Source organism: Nanorana parkeri, unplaced genomic scaffold (assembly GCF_000935625.1).
Source record: "Nanorana parkeri isolate BGI_ZX_2015 unplaced genomic scaffold, ASM93562v1 scaffold76, whole genome shotgun sequence".
Taxonomy (NCBI): Eukaryota; Metazoa; Chordata; class Amphibia; order Anura; family Dicroglossidae; genus Nanorana; species Nanorana parkeri.
In genome coordinates, this window is record NW_017306344.1 from 1,174,472 (window position 1) to 1,195,602 (window position 21,131).

The 21,131-nt window shown below is 39.0% G+C and overlaps 1 protein-coding gene across 1 annotated transcript in view; it reads left to right on the top strand.

The window, feature by feature from the left end:
* The window catches only part of ADGRB2 (adhesion G protein-coupled receptor B2), a 204,754-nt gene that overhangs the window by 68,152 nt on the left and 115,471 nt on the right, over positions 1 to 21,131 (top strand). The window contains exons 4-7 of the mRNA XM_018576759.1: positions 8,033 to 8,197; positions 13,410 to 13,574; positions 18,297 to 18,461; positions 20,827 to 20,928. Of these exons, the coding sequence (XP_018432261.1) occupies positions 8,033 to 8,197; positions 13,410 to 13,574; positions 18,297 to 18,461; positions 20,827 to 20,928 (597 nt within the window). The remainder of the gene's footprint in view (positions 1 to 8,032; positions 8,198 to 13,409; positions 13,575 to 18,296; positions 18,462 to 20,826; positions 20,929 to 21,131) is intronic.

The window sequence follows — 21,131 nt, forward strand, 5'->3', positions numbered from 1 at the left end:
CTGTAGGGCTTTTTGGGTCCCTCTTAGGCTACATTCACACCTGAACATTGGATTTTTTGGTAGTTCATGCTTTTCTTGCACATTTGTACACATGTTTGTTGCACATTTTCCGGCTTGGTTTAGCCAATGGAATGCTAGTTATTAGGAGGATGAGTTGTTAGGCAAGACCTTGCGTAAAAATAGTACATTTTCAGGCACTCCCAATGAAGTCTATGGCCAAAAAAGTAAAACCATGCCACAAAGAAGCTCCTGTATTTTTTCTGAGAATTGAGTGACAGCACATCGCTCGGATGTAAATGGGAACAATAGAATAATCTGGAAATCTGAGTGTAGATCATTGAATGCTTCTGGAAACACGCTTCAAATTGTTTAGGTGTGAATGAGGGCTTACAGCTCCGCTCTCCGCACAGGCTATGTGCTGCACAGTGGTGATGTAACTACTACTTTTACAAGGTAATATATATGTTTCATGTGCACAAAGTGGCTTTATATCCTTTCTGACTTTTAAAGAATATATTTTTATAAAGTCTTTATGCCTTGGATTCAGCTTTAAAAGAGCAATTTTCAAGCTGTGGAGAATTTTCCGCTGGTGAGGCTTACTGCTACTTCCATAAGGGCTCACAGATGATGACCAAATTCTCCAAAGTCATTTCCCTCATCTATTCGAATACATGATTCTCATGACATGTATTCCCATGATGTCTCCTAGCAACAGGAAGCCATACTTGAGCTGAGCTGTGCATGTTGCTTTCAAGAGAGAGCTGTAACAGTTATCAAGCTGCTTACATAGGTATAAAATAGTGTCAGAGTGTGTAGATATGAGAAGAACATTTTCATGTGCAATTTAAATGTAAAAGGTTGGAGAACCACTGTTTATAACCACTTTCTAGTTTCTTGTTATATGAAAACTAAGCATTCTTTGCCTGGCAGCGCGACTTATAATCTTCTCTTGTCTGCAATAGGCTGCAGATAAAAATATATGCAATACAACACATTCTTGTATTTCCAAATAAAAAGAACAGGTGTTCAAATGCATACTGCTAGTTTCAAATTCAGATGTTCATGCATTTCTTCTAGTAGGGTTGATTTAGTAAAGACAAATAGGCTGTTCACTTTGCAAGGGTATTTTGCCTTAAGGTGCCCACACACCTTGCGATAATCGCGGGAAATCCGGCGATTGTACAATTATGGCAAGGTGCGTGGAAGGCGTGCGACCGTTTCTACTGTACGGTTGCACGACTTTTGTCTTTCAAGCATGTTTGAAAACCAGCCGAGAATCGTACGATTTTCGGCTGGTTTGTAGCATGATCATAAGATAAATGCCGCACGGGCCGGTGTGCGCAAGCGCAGCCTGCACGTTCAGCATTGCGGTCATCAGAAGCCCGCCCCTCAGCGGGGCGGGTTTGCGATTACCGCAAGTACGATCTGCCTGTCCTAGGTGGGCAGACCGTACATTTTTTTAAATTACCTTACAACCATCGCAAGACTTTTGTCTGGTTGTAAGGTGGCTGGTTGTAACCATCGCAAGACTGGTTGTAAGGTGTGTGGCCAGCTTTAGTTTAGTGAATGAGGTGAAGCTCTGCTGACTTCAATCATCTAATCATGTGTCAGTAAACATCCTGTTTTTTATTTTCCTTGAAGATGATTGGGTATTTTTGGCAAAGTACATGTTCACCACATCCACTATGGTAAGGGAAAATTCCCTTGCAAAGTGAAACATTCCTCACAAATCGTACAGCCTTTATGCCTTTTGTAAATCAACCTCAATGTGTCACAAATCCACAAATATTAACACAAAACAATATTTATTATCACTGAGACCAACCAGTTGAATTTTCCAAAAATTATCTTGGTGGCATCCAAGTGGATATGTTTTAGAGATTTGTTCATTATTGGTTTTATGTGCTCTATTATATTGTATGTCTGCTAGAAATAGCAGATTATATAATATGATATGCTGTTTCTGGTTGGTTGCAAGTACTAATATTATGTTAGCAGTAGTATCCCTGGTGGGAAGAAATATGTTTCCAGGTTGTCTTGTGGCCAACTACTTTTTGAAGTAGACACATTCTAAAAGTTGGCTGATTGAAAGGTATGATTATCCCTCTAAACTGAGTTCCAATGAACATCACAAGGACAACGTCATTTCAGATATATTTCTTTAAGCTTAAAGTGACATTAAACCCTCAGATTTTTTAACATAAAACAATACTGTAATGTGTGCCTTACTGTAATCCATGGTTGTTTCCCTTCTCTTTGCTGCTCTTCCTTTTAAATCTGTATCTATTCTCATGCTGGGCAGAACTTCTGTTTTGCAGCAGACTGCCTTGTCTCTGGAATGGATACATGGTGTCTGTGTGTAGGTTTGCAACCTGAGCCAGCACTACAGGAAGAGGCACTCAGCTGCAAAGTGAAGTTCTCCCCCAGCATGAGAAGACATGAGGATTTAAAAGGAAGAGCAGCGAATAGAAGGGAAACTACCATGGATTACAGTAAGGCACACATTACAGTATTGGTGTATGTTAAAAAATCTGAGGGTTTAATGTCACTTTAATGTTTTTTTCTTCTTTCAGTTTGGAGAGAATTAGTATGCTTTGATATCTTTACCTGTGGAACCAGTATTGTATCACATTTCTTTTGTATTTTGTACTTAGGCGTTGAATTCCCACTGACAACAGCAGGAACAGACTCATTAGTTCAAAAACAGCAAAGCTGGTGTGATAGCTTTAGTGGCTTGTGCTATTGATATAGTTAGCTTTGGGAACACAAAATGTATGTATGCAGCTTGTAATGGCATATTTATTCCTAGTAAGTACATTAATTTAGGTTACAGTTATTTTAAATGAAGAAAATAAGGATTGCATGTTGGCCATAGCAACCACTTTTAACCTGTGCTTGAAAACATATCTGGTTAGCTTGCATAAGAAACACAATTCCCTTTACCTTCACCCCATAAGGCTTACCAGATATTTAGGTATAACTCACTTAGGCTCAGCTAGATGTCCTTTAGCTCTGCATTAGGGGCTGTTCCACTTGTTGAAGTGAATAGTTCAAATTGGGCTAAATTAGCTGGTATGTAATACCATGGCAAATCTAAGTACTGATAGTAATGTGCATAGGGATGTTTTACAGATCAGTCAGTGAAACAATTTACGATGCCGGCAATGTTTGTTTTCATCCTCTTGTGTCATTCAAGGGCCAGGTCATCATGTTGGCTTTTTAAGCAAGTAGGATTCTGAATCGGCATCTAAGGTTTTCAAAAGAACAGTCTCCCTAACAAGCAGTGTGTCACATTGAGCAAAAATAGGGGGAAATATCTTAGGGCTCATTCACACTTGTGCATTGTTGCATTGAGTGCGTTAACTGAGGTGTTGGGATGGAGCCCAGGTCTGAGGGCCTTACCCATCTGGGCCAACATGTGCTACTGATTACCTAAGAATGGACCTCACCCCTGCTGATCTGGCTGCTACCAAGGATATCACTATGGACACTGGAGCAGCACATGAACCTCCACTGGTCACCTTACCCAAATTGATCTAGTAGCTAAACAGACATCACTGGGGACAGTGGAGTAACACCTGAACCTCCTCTGGTCTGCTGTTGGAGTAAAAGAAGTGATACTGTTGGCTTTTCCATCCATCCCTAACCCCTTGTTTGAAATAATAAACAATTACAAAGACATTCAAGGACTGGACTGCCATTACTGCAAAATATACAGCAAAGGTAAGATCTATGCCTGGCAACAAGGCTACTGAATAATCCATCATTGACCATTGTGGCAGTGTTTCAGGGCTATTCACAAAAGGGTGAAGAGTTTGGAGAAGGCAGGAGAAGTGAACAATCTAGGACAACATAGCTGAACTGGAAAGTGAGCTGAATTAAAGAATTTTTCTAAATCAGCTATTTTGGCCTAGATTGTTCACTTCTCCTGCCTTCTCCAAACTCTTCACCATTTTGTGAATAACCCTGTTTGTTTCCAACTAGGTCAACTTTTTTTTGTGCTGTGTTTTTTTAGATTGCTTGTTTGTGGGACTGAGGAGCTTTTATACCACTCCTTCAATTTCTTTTCTCTGCTGCAATATATATCTGGTCTACTTTACTGTAAAGCCCTGAAATAATGTGTGAAGTTCTTTGATTTTCTACAGCACAGCACCATTCACTTTGCCTATAGTATTTACACCACCATAAGGAATTGATGTGGCTTAACAATGTGCAAACACAGCAAAAAAAAGTGCTTCCTATTACAAGGGTGTGAAAATAGTTAAGTAAATATGGTGCTCGTTTGGAGATAGAGTATGGGGTCTGCTTATACTTTATTAGCATATGACAGTCAAATAGGAACAGTTGACCTTATGTTTTATAATGAGACAAGAAGAGGAGACATTTTTGAGCTCCCCGTTTCATTACAAGACAGAAGGTCATGTCAGGGTTCCAGGTCTCATTAAAAAGCAAAAAGGTCAACAGCTCTGTGTTGTGTTTATCTATAATCTGAGCAGTTTTCTAGGTAACAGCACCCTGACCATTGTTGTAATCTTAAAAAGTTTTTCCCTGTTTTAACCAGGGATGGGTTTCAATTATATTGCTCATAGGGGTTGATTTACTTTAGGCAAATAAGCTGTTCACTTTACGTACCTTAACTTAGTGATTGTGCTGGAAATGTACTTATATATTCACTTAGAAATTGCAATAATACCCATTCACAAGGAAGGGAAATGTTTGAAAAAACCTTATTTTTGCTTACACAAGATTGGATGATGCAGAGATTCACCTCATTCACTAATCTACGAGAAGATTTCCTTGCAAATCGAACAGCCCATTTGGCTTTAGTAAATCAACCCCATAGAATCAAGAGTTCTTATTCTTAAGTGCAAGTACTTAATGAAGTAACCCATAACACCTAAGATAATGATGTGTCAGTAAAGTACATATACTGGTTCTTTGCAATGTGAAATTTAAGATTTGGTAATTAGAAATAAGAATGCCTTATTAAATAAAGCAGCTAGTTTTCTTTCACTAAGTTAGGTTTTTATCAGTATAGCTTTAAAAAGGAAGTAAAGTCAATCTTTTTTTGGCTTTACTTCTCGTTTGGGTCACAGGAAAATATTTACTAATGTGCTTCTATGACTCAAAGTCACCAGATAGTGGGCTAATATCTGCTGACAGCTCAAAGCGGGGCCACAACTGAGAAGAATCTTAACAATAAGTGACAGATGGGTCTGCCTCCCCAAAGCTCCCTCCCTCCCTGTCTGTTCCTCCAGTGAGTGCTGGAGAAGCACAGAGGGGAGGGGTGAAAAACCTGGCTGACAGTCATTGCTGTCTGCAGGGGGAAGAGACAGTGGGCTGAGTGATCAGAGTTTACATGATCGCTCAGCTCTCAGTATAGAAGTAACGTGTGACAGCTGCAGTGTACCACACAGGTTCTAAGCAACATTGAGAAAACAAAATATCTGAGCAATTACTCCTGATTAGGGGAGCCAGCGTGGCCCCCGAAAAAGTGCTGGTGACGTTCCCCAGACAGATTTGATGTACAAGGCACCATCCATGGTCATTTCAGCACCCATCCTCTCCACTCAAGGGGCATCCAGTAAGGAGTGCAGCATTATCCTCAAGTGATATTTATAAATGTTTACACACAAGATTCACATGACTTTTCATCCAAGATTCCCCCTTTTTTTAATTGGATTGAGTTGAAACAATGTGTGAAAACATGTATAAGCCCGCTATATGCTGCATTAACGCAACAAGTTCTTCTGTGCATTAAGGGCACCTTCATGCAGAGAAAATCATACCTAACTCTTTTTTAAAGCAGTGAACCACGATGCATGGTATGGGCATTGTTCACTGTAGTGTAGGTGTGCTGCCCACAAGTATTAGGGTGCCGTTCAAAAGTTCTTGGGGCATTTTTGTGCATGTAATAAAGAAATAATTTATAGAAAAATGATTGTTTCATTTTAAAGTTAAATATCTTTATTTAGTAATACAGATATTCAGTACGCCTAAGTAACTAATTAAAGTCTATTTTTCATCAGTTTGAAGAATGAAAGATGACTGCTGGTTAGTTGCTGTAGGTTAAAGCAGATTAGCTCTTTGAAGTGGCTGTTTGAAGTGGCAAAATTAACTTGGTTTGGGAGTATACAATCCCTTTCCTGTTCCCAAAAATGTTGTCCATAGTTGATAAATTTAGGGAACTCTTTGCTACCTTTAAGTCTTGGAAAATTAACCCTCAGAGGACACGTTTTACAGTGTAGATAGTACACTTCCCATCCTGTATGCTCCAGGGTACCAGGTACTGCCGTTTGTCCTTCGTAAAGGGCTGTACATTCTTCTCTTCTTTACAGTCATGCCTGTGCAGTCAGATGAGGCAGAAGCAAAGAGTGTAATGCCTAACTCAAATGACTGGTCATTGTGACCAGAATAGAGGGAAAATCCTTTAATGAGGGCACCTGTTAACGTGATAAATATCCAAAGATAATTTCCTGTTGTTTCCCCAGGACAAGAAGTAAAGATAAACCAATATTGGAGTTTTATTAATTCCTCACATGCTTCTTATGTCTTCACATATTTTGGTTTTGTCTATGGGTAGCATTATATAGCCAGGAGTATTATCCTTGCAGGAGACAACTCCAGGTTCTGTATTACAGTTAGAGTTTTACAATCTACATAATTTTTGGCATAAATCACAGATGATTGGGGAGCCTTCAGATTCAACTCAGATATGACATTTTCATAAAAGTATTCAATATCTCAGCAATGTTCCGTTAAAAGCTAAATATCTTAATAGTTAAAGAAACTAAAACTTTTCTTTTAATTTCTGTAGTCTGACTATTATAAATATCATGATTTACTGATGGATTGTTCAGTGAAAGCTTGTCTCTATTGAATTAGTGCTGCTGGCTGTAGCTGAGAAATGATCTATGGAAGACTGGGCAAGAGTCGTACAGGAGCTGACACTCCAAACTTCCCTGGCCTTGCATGTTTTCCAATTTCGCTGGCTAAAAAAATGAGCTGCCATTTTGTATACCCCTGAGGTGGCTGCACTTCTACCTCTGCAATCCCATTTCTTGTTTTCAGTATTCTTTTTGGCTCTGGTATTATTTCCCAGATTAGTAGACAGGGGAAATACAATTTAATGGTGAGTCTCATAGAGGATTCTGGACATACATGAGGGAATGTGATTTAAAATAAATTGAGATTCTTCAGTCCCGACAATATGTCGCCACCCCAAGCCTCGCACACCTGATCATTTGTAGAATTTATGTGTTTAAGTATTTTTTTTTCCTGGAGGGTTACTAGAAAGAGTACAAGAGAAGAAAAACTATCTATTTATTCTGCAGTTCAAACTTATTTATTCAGCATTTTCCTGGTTGTGATTTTGGCATGAATTGGTCCCAGCCCCTTCTGATTTATGAGTCCACTTCTTGTATTTGGCTGGAGATTGATGAAGTCCAAGGGTACTTATGACAGAAAGCATCTGAGTGGGGAAAGAGAGGCTGCTTATATGAATATTTATGGGCTTGCTAATAATGCCCTTATGTCAGAGCGTTGTGTGTTGTGTGTGTGTGTGTGTTTATTTGTATATGTGTGGCTGCACACATTTCTGTTCTCAGTGTGAATGCATTCCACCCACAGGAGGAGGGAAATTTAACCATTGTCTTACCCTTGGTAAAGTCTCTGGCTTTGTTGCGTGATGCACTCAAAGTACTCCAAGGTAGCGTCTGATTAGTTTGCATTTGTTCTAAAGTTTGTGCTCATTGTCTTTACAACTCTATTTAGACATTCTAGGGGCTACACAGTGATGTACACAGAATAAAGAGAATTGTCAGCTTCTCTAATTAAGATAGACGTACCATAAAATTCTCCAGTGGCAAAATGTTTGACTTAGCAAAACGCTTGATACAAAATGGAAGCCAGCAGAATAAAACAGGCAGGAAGATTACATCTTGTACCTAATTACTGTACAAAAGCTCAATGATAATGTGTGTTGCTGTCAGCAAATTCCTCCGTTAACTCTTTTATCTCCTTCTGGTTTCAGGAGATCCTGCCGCTGAAGGATGGTCACAATGGGGTGTTTGTTCCACAACATGCAGTCAGGGTACACAAGTCCGCACCCGCTCTTGTGTGTCATCTCCATATGGGACATTGTGTAGTGGTCCACTGAGGGAGACACGGACCTGCAACAATACAGCCACATGCCCTGGTACACAGAATTTCTACTCTTTTTAGTAATCATTGACGAAATTATTATGTTGTTGTCGAAAACTACAGTTGAAGTTGTGACATATTCTATTTGATCCGGTTCCCATATTTAAGGGGATCTGACATTTGACAATATTGGACAGCATATTTTATTCCTATGCAGAAAAACATTATCCTGATTTCCTGATCCTAATTACTAAATCTGAGTTTAAGTTACATAATAGGGCTTGTGTCTAAGGGCAAATGCAGTGTGCTTTCAGGGTAATTCAGCCAACATTTGACATCAGTTTAAGACACTTATGAGATCATTCAGTTTTCATCAACAGGTACACATTTGACCTGCAGTTGACCTCCTAATCTGCATTTGACCCCCCTGCAGATTTGACGTGAACAAAAATCCATTGACACTGGTCCTAAACAGACAACAAAAAAAGCTTTAATCCATTCCTTACTAATTTGTTTTCTTTTAAGAATGGTAAAGAAAACAATGATGTATCAGGCCTGTGCATCAGTATTGGAAATAAACTGTCATACCATAGGTGACACAGTATCTGGTCTCCCTGGTGGGAGCTTCCCCCTTCAGTACTGAATTTTGTTTGTAAGAGGACAATAGCAGTCCCTACCTTTACCTCTGTGCTTGCACTCGGTGGACTATCATTATTCTGCATGGTTGTTCACTGTTTCCAGCAGTGAACACAGTGATCTGCAGTTTACCATTACGTTGCCAGATATTGTGCTACGATTGGTGGGGTGGTGGGATTACATCCAATAAAACATTTTTTATTGGAAAACAGTCCCAGATTTTTAATAAACTATCAGTATTTAATAAATCTGCTTTTCCCACTGCAAAAGAACAGGCAGTAAATATTGGTACCAGGAACCATTTCCAAAATACTGCTATGAGGAAGGGGTATGTGTGGACTTGGAGTAACTTGAAAATATTATTGGTCAGGTAAGGCTAATATTTTCGAGTGTAAAGTGTTAAAGATAAAACTAGCGGCACCTGAAAAAGCATTTAAGATCTTTAGAAGTCAGTGGAAAAAAAGGTATGCAGATTGATAGCTGGATGGATTGAGGGAGTTGTATAATTGCTCAGGTGATTATAATATGCTTTTAGATAAATTGATTTGTTCATGTAATTGCACAAATTTATATCTTACATTGAACATGTACACTCTAAAGTTCTAATGCTTTTAGTTCATTGTTTGTATTTCCCTTCCTCTTCAAACATTTTGATCACAAAGAATGATCTTTTTCACAGAAGTGGATTAAAATAGCAGGAAACAAAAAAAATCCCTTAAAATTTCGATTAGGCTTTCCAATAATACAAAATATGAACGCGTTAGGCTTTTTTCTTATTTTACCTTCTTGCAGCACGTCTTGCATATCATTCCTAGCACATAAAGATTATATGCACCAAGTCTTGTCATCTTCCTCCAGTGAGTTCATGGACATGCAGTGATGCTAAAACGGCTTTCTATGTCAGAATGTGCAGTAGAGGACATATAGATCTGGTGTGGATATAAGGAACATAAAACAATCCCAGATTTACCTTGGGCTTCTTTCATCTGGTGTGCTTCATATTGGACCTAGAAAAAGAAAGAACTCAATAACAATCATTGTGAGAGTAGAATTTACCCTAGATACCTCAGCTGTAGCATGGGAACATGGGCTCACATGTAAAAAAACAAACAGAAATACCTTCATATACTCCATATAAACTAATATTGTGTATTTAAACTGCACATATTTATGTGAAATTATCATATTTCCCTGCACATTACCTGCAGTTGAGTGTTAGAATGCCTTCTCTGGCTGTTTTTGGCAACACAAAATCAGTAGTAGACCCTATGTAAAATAGAGTTGTATATTTGAAACAGTTTAATATTCATAGACAGGGGAAGGTGGATTAACTGTTTAAGAGTCACAAACATTTAAAATGAACTCCAGGCTCAGTAAATATTGTCTGAATACAAGAACCATGTGTATTCTTACTCTTGGTGTCCTTTGTGTATTCTTCCAAATATGTGCAGTAATCCATCATGAAACAACTCCTGCACTTTGCCTCTGTACAGGAACATCCTGTAATAAAGACCAGTAATTGCACTTCGCTCCATTTGTGCAAGGTGGCCAGTCTTGTATCTTCCTCCTCCAGTAGTTTTCTGCAGGTAGCATGTAGTGGGACAACCTACCGAGTACAAGCTGCAGTTTTTCTCTATGAGCAGGCTACATGCAGCACAATGATGATGTCACTGCTACTTTCACAAGGCAATGTGTGAATTTTCAAAGCTATTTAGTGCACACAAAGTGGGTTTATAGCCTTTGTGATTAATGAAAAATATAATTGAATACAAGTTTTTTTGCCTGGAGTTTAGCCTTAAGTAGCCTCTGAGTGTATTAGACTTGCATCATCTTTTAGAATGTGGAGCTGAGCCTTTTTAAAGAGTTGCAGGCTTAGAATATGAAGATTAGAGATGAGCTTAGGGTTGCTGCAGACCCAGTTATCCTGTGTTTGCCCAAGCTCACTCAAAACTGTGACTGCCACTCAGCAGTCCTGACCCAATCAATGGCAGCAGTTGTGGGGTGGATATTTTCTGCCCCTTTGTGATGTATAGCTGCAGGGTGGTGAATGCACCTCTCTGCAACTGATTGGGTCGGGAGGAGGGTATACAAGTTACAGTTTTGAGTGGGCACCAAACCCAATGAAGACTTAAGGTAATATATGAGAAACAGCAATGGAACCAAGGATTTCCCAATATGTGTACAATAACAAATAATTCCAGGCCATGTAAGTGTTTAATAGTGCTCAGGAGTTGACACCTGCACAGCCCAGCAGTCACAAGTAAATTGCTTGCCTAGCTTGTAAATACTGGGAATACTTAATTTATTATCAGCATCTGTCTTTGTTATATATACACAGAGAGAAGGAGAAAGAGATTGATATTTTCTCTAAATGAAAAGTAATTAAAGCCATGCATTACTGTAGGTTTTAACCCTTCTTCCACACCTTCCATGCGCTACACAATTTTCTCTACTCACACGTGATAGTGCCATGCAAGCATTCCTTTGTAAGATAACAGCTTAACACCAAAGATGCCATTTTGAAGTACTGCATATGTGAGATAAAAACTGACATTCACATCACTGCTTCAATTAAGGGTGTGATCATGCAGAAGTAATGTGCAGCCAAGTAGCACACTGTATAAACATGTGCCACCCACTCCGCACGCAATGTAAAATAAAAAATTTTTGCATATCTGTCAAACACACATATACACACATGCACTGTTAGGGTGAAGAACTAAACCAACATTTGACGGACTGTAAGGCATAGTTTCTATATTCATAACTGGAGTGAATTTATATACTACCCCTATCATGTAATGCTACACTGAGTGCACATATTATGGCCACTGTCAAAATCAGATAGAGCTGGTTAGTGAACCAATACTCCCACTGAAGGGTTTAGTATCCGTATACATTATATCAAATTGATAAGCAGCAAATATTGTAAGGTTTGGGCTGGAAGATTCAATGCCAAATAATTACTTAAAAGAACATATTTAAATATGTTTTCAGGTCGACCTATTATGTCATATTTCCTAAGTATATCTGATAAGCAAATTTAAATATGGATTACGTCCATTGTATGCATATGCCCCTCTTGGGATGGAGCTAAACATGCGATTCTAACAACTTGTGTGTATGAGATTTAACCCTTCTTTCATAACTGGTTCATATGCAGTACATTGATTCAGCTGAGGCAGCTGTCAACGGAGGGTAAAATCTCTTGTTAATAAACGATTAAAACCTCAGATGTAGCATCAGTCTAACAAGGCTCTATTGCCTGGCATCTTTAACGAATACAACAGCTTGGCTCGTCTCTCAGTATCATAAGGATGTCTCCTGTGAAATAATGTGGATCTCTTTGATTTATGTGAAAATTCACCCTCAATCCATTTCTTTTTATGGGCTCCCGTATGACTTTCCAAACTTGCCCACACTAATGTTTGACCTTAATCTGTATATTGTCTCCTTAGGTACTTAAACACATTTATCATGTCGGACTTTATGTGCAGTGGAAAACTCTCAAAAGTGTATCTGGGGCACCATTGCAGGTGACTAACCCTTTCTGTGCTATGTAATTCTACATGGCCCTGAAACACTTTAGGTAATAACATAATGCAAAGAGAATGAAAGGGTGTAAAGCACATCAACCAGTCTTAACTCATCTTCTACGAGTTTTGAGGCGCTCTAAAGAGATCTGATTTCTGATTGGTTTGGGGCTACTACAGATTACTGCTCTTTTTACTAAATATGTAATTCCACACATATACTGTATATCTAAATATGTTATTGAAGCTAAGCCCTCCTTACCATCTTGTCTTAATTTATATTGTAACTGTAATGTTTTCCCTATATTGTAAAACATTGCGCAAACTGTTGGCGCTATATAAATCCTGAATAATAATAATAATAGCTAATAAGAGACTGCAATTTAAGGGAAATATATTGTACAAAACATCTCTCATTTAACCTAACTTGGTAATCCTTTATTTCTCCAAAATAAGTGAATGCTATAGTGCTAATCCTATTAAAATCAGCTTAACTGTTAAGGGTGTCTTTACAATAATGTACCTTGCAATGTGACACAGTCTGTATAAAGTGACAGCTTAAAAAAAAGCAAAAAACAGCATGTTGAAAAAGAACATACGGAGTGGGACAAATACATTTTAACTCTGTTGTCACAATCTCTGTCTTTCTATCATTACTGCCTAATTCAGAGGCCAAGCATCTTGGTCTCTAGACATTGAATTCCATCATTTGTATCAGGATTCTTAGATCAGAGGAGCAGCACAGGGCAATGAATTCCTTACGTAGCAGTCAAAAAGGGTTAAGAGCCACTGTTCCAGAACCCTGACCCCATCTATCACTGGCTACCTATGTGCCCATGATTAATTCATCTCATTCACTTGAAAGGTTGCTTCCTCCTTCTGTCCTTGTCAAGGGATGTCCCCACTGAGGGTGGAAGATTTCTCGCTTTAGGATGTTTTTATGAGGTTCCACTTAGAGGATGTGATTGCACACTAAATATTATTTATTGTGTGTGGCTTTTGTGCATTTATTTCCAGTGGGAGGGAGACACAGCTGGCTTGTTTGTCTGAGACAGCTAAATTCACTCAGCGTTTCTCTTTCTCTCTCTTTCTGTTCAGTGGAGGGGATATGGCTGGACTGGGGCCCTTGGGGAAGATGTTCAGTGACGTGTTCCAATGGGACCCAACAAAGAAGTAGAAAGTGCAGCAACACAAGTCAAGCTGGAGGAGAGTGTAAGGGACAGCAAACGGACACAAAGGAGTGCAATAATCCAGAATGTGCAGGTAATCAAGGCCTTTGGAACAAGGCAGTCTTGCTGCTGAAAAACTGCTACTTGCTAAAAAAGAAAGACATGGCTGAGCTTATTCAAGAATATGAATTTTAATTCCTAAATGTTTATGCAGAATTGCGTAAAAAATCATATGTGCTCCCTTATCTACATGTCTTTACTTCAATAGAATCGGACCCTTATGATTGCCACGTGCATAGCAATGTTATAACAATTTCAACCAGCTTTAAATAACTGAATCAAAACAACCTACCAAAATCAGTGCCAATCAAAACCATGATAATAATGAAACTGTCTCTAGTTGGTCACCTTGTTCCATTTTGTCATGTGACTGGAAGCTAGTTAGAAGTCATTGAAATTGCTTGAAAATTGCAGTTTTTATGGCCAGCATTGAGCTGAAAGTCAGGGGTTAGAGGTCACCTGATGGTTGATGCCCTGCCAGCTACAAAGCCATGTAGATGTTTAGATTCCTCTTTACAAAGGGGATCTATTGAACACAGTCATGTGCTCTCAGTAGCGGGTCAGCAGGTGTCAATCTTCTGCTGACATCTGACTCCTGACTATGAAGTTCAAAAGACAGACTCAGAAGAATTAAAGTGTATGTCCAGCCAAAACCTTTTTTTAGTTTTGGGTAAAGTTGGGCAGATTAAGAACCCCTGTCGAGAGATTCCCTGTCTGTCTAATTGATGTTTTAATCAGACAGGAAGTGAGGGGAACTCTCGGACAGCAATTCAGAAAAAAATAAAAATGTAGGAAAAGGCAGGAAAACCTGCTGTATTTTTATATCTGTCTGTGTCATCATTACTTTCTGCAGGCCTGTGTCTGTTGTATTAGAAAATATGGTACATGCATGAATCTATAACCAGCCTTTATAGCAGGGCTTACAAGAATACAAAACACAAAAATTCCCCAGCCTCAACCTGCCGGCCAGCCTGCAACCAAACAAATTGCCCTGTCAACAGTATGCGTTAAAATCAGAGGTTTTAGTTGCACAAACTTTTGGCCAAAAATATGTAGAAGCCACACTGCTGCGCCAAGGCACCTCTGCAAAGTGTGGTCCTAACTCTATGTATCCGAGTCTCCAAGTGTGAGCATATTAAGCGTGCATTTTTGGTTGCTGGGCCTCCAGTGCGTCCCTGCACCCTATTAGGAGGAGTTGGCTACCTCCAGGTACACCTGCATATAATTTATCGACTGCATTAATATGCTCACACTTGGAGACTGGGATACATAGAGTTAGGACCACACTTTGCAGAGGTGCCTTGGCGCGGCAGTGTGGCTTCTACATATTTTTGGCCAAAAGTTTGTGCAACTAAAACCTCTGATTTTAACGCATACTGTTGACAGGGCAATTTGTTTGGTTGCAGGCTGGCTGGCAGGTTGAGGCTGGGGGAATTTTTGTGTTTTGTACTGTGTCTGTTGTATGCAAGACAAGAAGTGAGGATACATTTACCTAACAAAGCTCCAGATAGCAGTAAAAACCACAATCTAATTTTACTTTAAAATTAAGCTAAACAGAGAGGAAAATGTAAAATCTTCCAACATTCACTTGTAATAATTTTAAGATAATTGTTGCTCACTTTTGCTTTCAAAACCTGCAGACAGATAGGTGGCTGTACTCAAAGTCAGATACCTCATGGATATCTTTGAGAGCTCTAAAACCCAGTAAGCTCTAATATGAAATAATGACTTGTGTTCCTGACATTGTTCAAGACCTTGCTTCACTATCGGTGCTTGAACGAAAGGGTGGGACCAAGCACACCTTTAGGAACGGAAGTTGCTGTGTGCACATTCGTATATCTGGGACTTAGCATATAGGCACCTATTGGTGCTTAATCTGCATATAATCTTCTAGTTTAGGAGAGATAGGGTAAAAACAGGTTTATTTTAAGACTGAATCTTCATATTCTTACATAAGCCCAGACCTGCCTGTTTTTTCTTTTTTTAATGTGGATGCAGTCCTTGATATCTTGTCTGTTAAGGTTTTAGGGAGGCAGAAATGCAGCACTCTATGGCCCCAAAGTTCCATTTGGAAGCTTAATAGAACACTTCTGATAGTAGAGTACACATCGTTTGGATGATTTATTTGTTTATGATACCTTTCAATTTGACCGGTAAGCATGCTAAATTACCTGTGTAAGCAGAAGAATCAGATACTGAATTAAGTCAAGCTTACATGTGAAATTTTAATCGCTTTCTTGCAAGATATGTAACCTCTTGTTGACAGCTGCTCAAATTAAATCAATGTGTTGCAAATGTAATAACTGTCTACAAGGAGTTAAATCTCTTGTTAACAAGTGATTGAAATCTCACTTATAGCCTTAGCTGTAGAATCAGACAGCCCTTAGCAGCATCTCAACCTACTACCTCCTGTTCTTGTCTTCCCCTTCAACCATGTTTTTGACATTCATTTCCCTCCAGTCTTCTGGAGTCCAGCTACACATTAGATAATTGCTTGTGAGCATGAGATTTGACTCCTAATTGGCAACTGCCTTGTTTGAAATGCAAATACATTGATTCGAAGCCAAACTCCAGCAAAAATATTTCATTTGAGATAGGGTGGGGAAAGGTTATAGCCTTTTTGTTTATTTTCATTGAGAGCAATATTCCCCTCACTTCCTCAGCCAGTAACAGGGTGTCAGAGGGAATGGAAGCAATTGGAAGGCTACTAATAATAGTAATAATGTTCAACTGTACTTGTTCTGTAATGTTGAAAAGTTCTTCTCTGCTTATCCAAAACCATTGCTTCGGTGGGGATGAGCTAAGGGGCAGGATGCAATTACATCACTGACCTTACAGGTGAAACTCGAATAATTAGAATATCGTGCAAAGTTCATTTATTTCACTAATGCAACTTAAAAGGTGAAACTAAAATATGAGATAGACTCATTACATGCAAAGCAAGATAATTCAAGCCGTGATTTGTCATAATTGTGATGATTATGGCTTACAGCTCATGAAAACCCCAAGAACCCCAAATCCACAACCTCAAAAAAGTAGATTATTACATGCAATCAATAAAACAAGGATTGTACATAGAACAATATCAGACCTCTGAAAAGTACAAGCATGCATATGTACTCAGTACTTGGTTTGGGCCCCTTTTGCAGCACTTACTGCAATTACTTTTGCACGATATTCTAATTATTCGAGTTTCACCTGTATATGTCACCCTGTCTCACCATTCTCTTACTTCTTGTTCTGGGGTTACTTGGGGACGCAGTTAGAAGAAATATCCTGGAGACACAAACGGCAATAAAAATCTGCAAGCGATTCCAACGTTCCCCCATATTCTAATTGGTAATTGAAATCATATATATATTTTGGTCTAACATTAGATTTTAATCACTGGTTAATTCAAAAGTACCGCTTTGATAATACTTCCCTAATTGTAGTACATTGATTTCACTTGAGGCAGTTGTCATTAGGTGGTGAACCTCTTGCTGACGAGTGATAAGTCTCCACCCATATTATTACTGTTTTGGCTCTTAAAAATCATCCTGTTTCCAGATAGAGATGTCACCCTCATTCTCTCTCTCTCTCTCTCTCTCTCTCTCCTCTCTCTCTCCTCTCTCTCTCCTCTCTCTCTCTCTTCCTTGAAGTTCATATTTCCTATACTGTATAATTTATTATTGTAAAGAGACAAAAAAATCATCACCTTTGCAGTTAATCTTTACTATCTAACTGAATCCTTTATGTAGACAGAGGTTTCCAAAATATGAACTGTCACAGGCATGGTATATAGGAATGCCCCTTTAATGGCATGATAAATGCTAATGGATCTATACAAGCTTTGGGCAAGCCTGTATTTATGTACATAGGCATTCATTTGCTTTCCTTACACATACAATATAAATAAAAAAAAAAGACATGGAAGCAACTCAAAGGAAAATTAGATGGAACACAGAAGAAACTCATAAAAAACTAAGAAGATAGCATAAAGGAAACATGGGCCAGGACTCTGCACAACAAAACTCTAAAGAAGCAGCAACCTGACCCCTGTGTTATTGCCTTATAAGACTTCTTCTTGTAAAACCTACAACAGTTGGATATGAAATTAAAAAGAACCATAGAAAAACATTTTACAGAGAAGACAGTGTGGCCACACATACCTATAACTGTAGGTGGCACCATAGTAAGTGTTCTAGGAGAGCATATGGCGCAAATCTAGCATTACTCCTGCTATTTTGTAGGCTATGTGTCGTTTCTGTAGCTACAACCCCCGTAAGACCCGAGCACTTAGTAAGAAATACAGGTTAGCTTGTGTAACCATAAAGAGCAAGATAGCTGATAAATGCTTATTAAAAGGTTGATGATTTCACTGCCCTGCATTACTTAGGTAGTGCTGTGCTTTAAGAGATTAGTCACAATCACTACCACCTATGTGCTTCTTTTTTCCTTCTCCCACATTTCAGACCATTCAACTCTTTCTTAATACTTAATGGCATTTTCAGTTTTTAGATTGTTTTATATCGTTACGCAAACCTTTAAATTCTTCGCTTATTTCACTTCTTTTTAATTCTCATTACTCCTGCTTTATTCCCGGTTTATGCTCTCCTTTATTCTGTATTCTGTTTACACATTTTGCTACTTTTCTTTAATTTCTTCCCTCTTACCTTTTCTAACTTTCCTCTGCCCTGTCCTCTCTTGATATCCTTCTGTGATCCCGATCCTGTTTACACTTTCCTCTGCTTCCTGCCCCCTTCACATTATCTAGCTGATGGAAAATGGGGCCCGTGGAATCATTGGAGCTTGTGCTCCAAGACATGTGACAGTGGCTGGCAGCGTCGCTACCGGATGTGTCAGGGAACAGGATTGCAAGGATACCCGTGCGAGGGCTCCGGGGACGAGGTCAGGACGTGCAATGAAAAGAAGTGCCCAGGTACCCACTCTCTGCATCTGCTGTATGTGCTGAGCAGACATGCCCATTCTGTAGAGGTTAGGAGTTGCATTGCAAGATGTCCTCTGTGTGATTCACACAGACGACATCACACACTCGGATATGTGCACATGTAATGAAATACAAAGAGAACTGATGTGTAGTTATCCTGAGCAATCAATCCAGTAGCATCAAATGCCTGTTTTCAATAATGTGCTTGGTCACCGCACATCACTACTCTTTGCCCGTGTTGCAATATAATGCTTATTGTATAACCATGTAAGATAAGTTATTAGAAACAGGTAGCCCTACTTGATTAAATATGTAGTAACATAGACATGAAACATATCATGACCATTCATTTCACTTTAATTAGCATATTAGCTGTAATCAACCATGATCTATATTTTTCTTAAACTGCATAATAGCTAAAGTATAAAATATTAATGTTTAGCATACTTTCTTGTCTGAAACTAAAAAAACTGACATTTGTCTTGTCATTTATATGGAGGTTTCTGGTACCATTACAGCTTTTCTCAACCAGGGTTCTGTGGGACCCTGGGGTTCCTTCAAAGGTTACTGGGGGTTTCTTGGCCAATTAGCATTATCTGCCACTCAGACTAGTAACCCCTGACACTATCTTTTTAGCTATCTGTAAGGGGGGCATTCTTCCCACTGGCCTATACTGTAAGGGTTCATCTTTCCACTGGCCACATATATAAAAAGCATTTGTCCCATTAACCACCAGTGTAATGGGGCCCATCTCTCACTGACTACCAGTGTGACGGGGTCGTTCTTCAAATGACTACCAATTAAAGGGGATCCTTCTCCCACTGAATACCAATGTTAGGGATCCTTCCCCCCACTGACCAGCAATCTAAGAGATCCTCCTTCACTGACCAGTGACCACCAGTGTCAGGGGCCACTTCATTAATCTCTAATGTCCACTGACTACAAATCTGGGGGAATACTACAATTTTAATTGTCTGGTTTCTTTTCTTGCCATTAATATGTTTTATTTCATTATTATTTCTAAAAATAATTGTGTGATATAGCGAAGCCATGTCAAATATGCAAAGTATGCCACATTTGTGATTTTTTTAAATGTATTTTTATTTCCACAGGTTAGGGCTCAGTCAGACTTCCCCCTTCCTGTACTTCACCATAACACTCTAATGCACATAAGGTGTGTTAGCATGTGCTACCGCAACGCACCTGAGGGTGTGTTTCATCCCTTACTGTTCATATGTCATGAAGTATAGATATAATAAATATTAACAGGGTCTCCCTGAGACCTAAAAGTTATTTCAAGGGTTCTTGTGTTATAAAAAAAATTGAGAGAGGCTGATTACAGTGATTGTCTAGGGTGCCGCTATATCAGACCACAGTTAACGTTATCGTATCTTTTCCCATGATTATCAATGTTATTTCAAATAATGGTTACAGTTGATGTTTTCACTATTTATAATTGTGCAGAGTAGTACCTGCAGTGGTATGCATTAAGGTGTACACTTTTTTAGGTTTGTTTTTAAATATAAGAATGTCCTTTGTTTAGGAAATTAATTTAGGTGCACTGGTGCTTTAAAAATTGTGCTCTTTCTATTTAGTGGTTCATAACTGCTCGCTGCAATTTATTTCATTACAATGTGCAATGAAGTGCAGTTACCCATGGCAACTAACTGAAAATCAACCGCCTGCAGTTTGAGTGGTCATACCAGTAAAAGTTGGTTTCCACTAGATTGCTATGGATGACTGCTTATTGCGTATTTACGATCCTAGTGTTTTACTTTTATTTACTGAAAAATATTAGTGCTTTATATGTTACCACGTTTATTAAAATTCCAGCATGGATTATTTAGGATTTCTTATCTGCACCTCCTACTTTCCCCGGTCTTGCTTTCAATCCTCTCCTGACTGAACCTTCTGTCCTCTATCACCTTTGTTGTCTGCACCTGTGCATATCCACTGTCCTCTATGCATCAGGCCTCCTACACCTCTTTTTGCTCTCCACGCTTTTGTTCAGTCACTGTTTCTTTACTCCTCTTTTGTGCTCCTTTCATCCTCTCAGCGTGCCTGCTTTCTCTCTGTGGGCTCTTGCTGACAGGCTAGCAAGTGTACAATAAGGGAATAGCAATGAGTGTTCATGTTTCTTAGGAAGGTCACAGTGTGCTTTTTACACATATTAAAGAAGGCTAGATTCTCTGCATAGCCTCCCCTATGTCAAATACAAGGTGTATAACATGATTGGAAGCTGTGAGATCTTGTCTTCCAGGCTAACGATAAATGCGAATTCACGTTGGGTTGGGCTGGCAGCTTCTGGCTGACATAGTATTGGGTTATTTCATGTTGCTGCTTCCCTTCCTCACAGCGTTACATGAGATGTGCAAAGATGAATATGTCATGTCCATGACCTGGAAGAAAGCAGCCGCAGGCGAAATTGTTTACAACAAATGTCCTCCGAATGCCACAGGTCAGTTTCTCTTGATCATTGTAGGTCTTTTTTATTATCGTCATGCTTATTTAGCTGATCTGTCTACCATTTTTATTTACTATATTTGTCACTCTCATATTTTTTTCCTCATTAATTCTTTACCTTTCTTATTCTTTGTTGCATATGCTGAACTTTATGTTTTTACCTTTACATTTTTTTTTTGCCTATCACAGTTGTTTCAG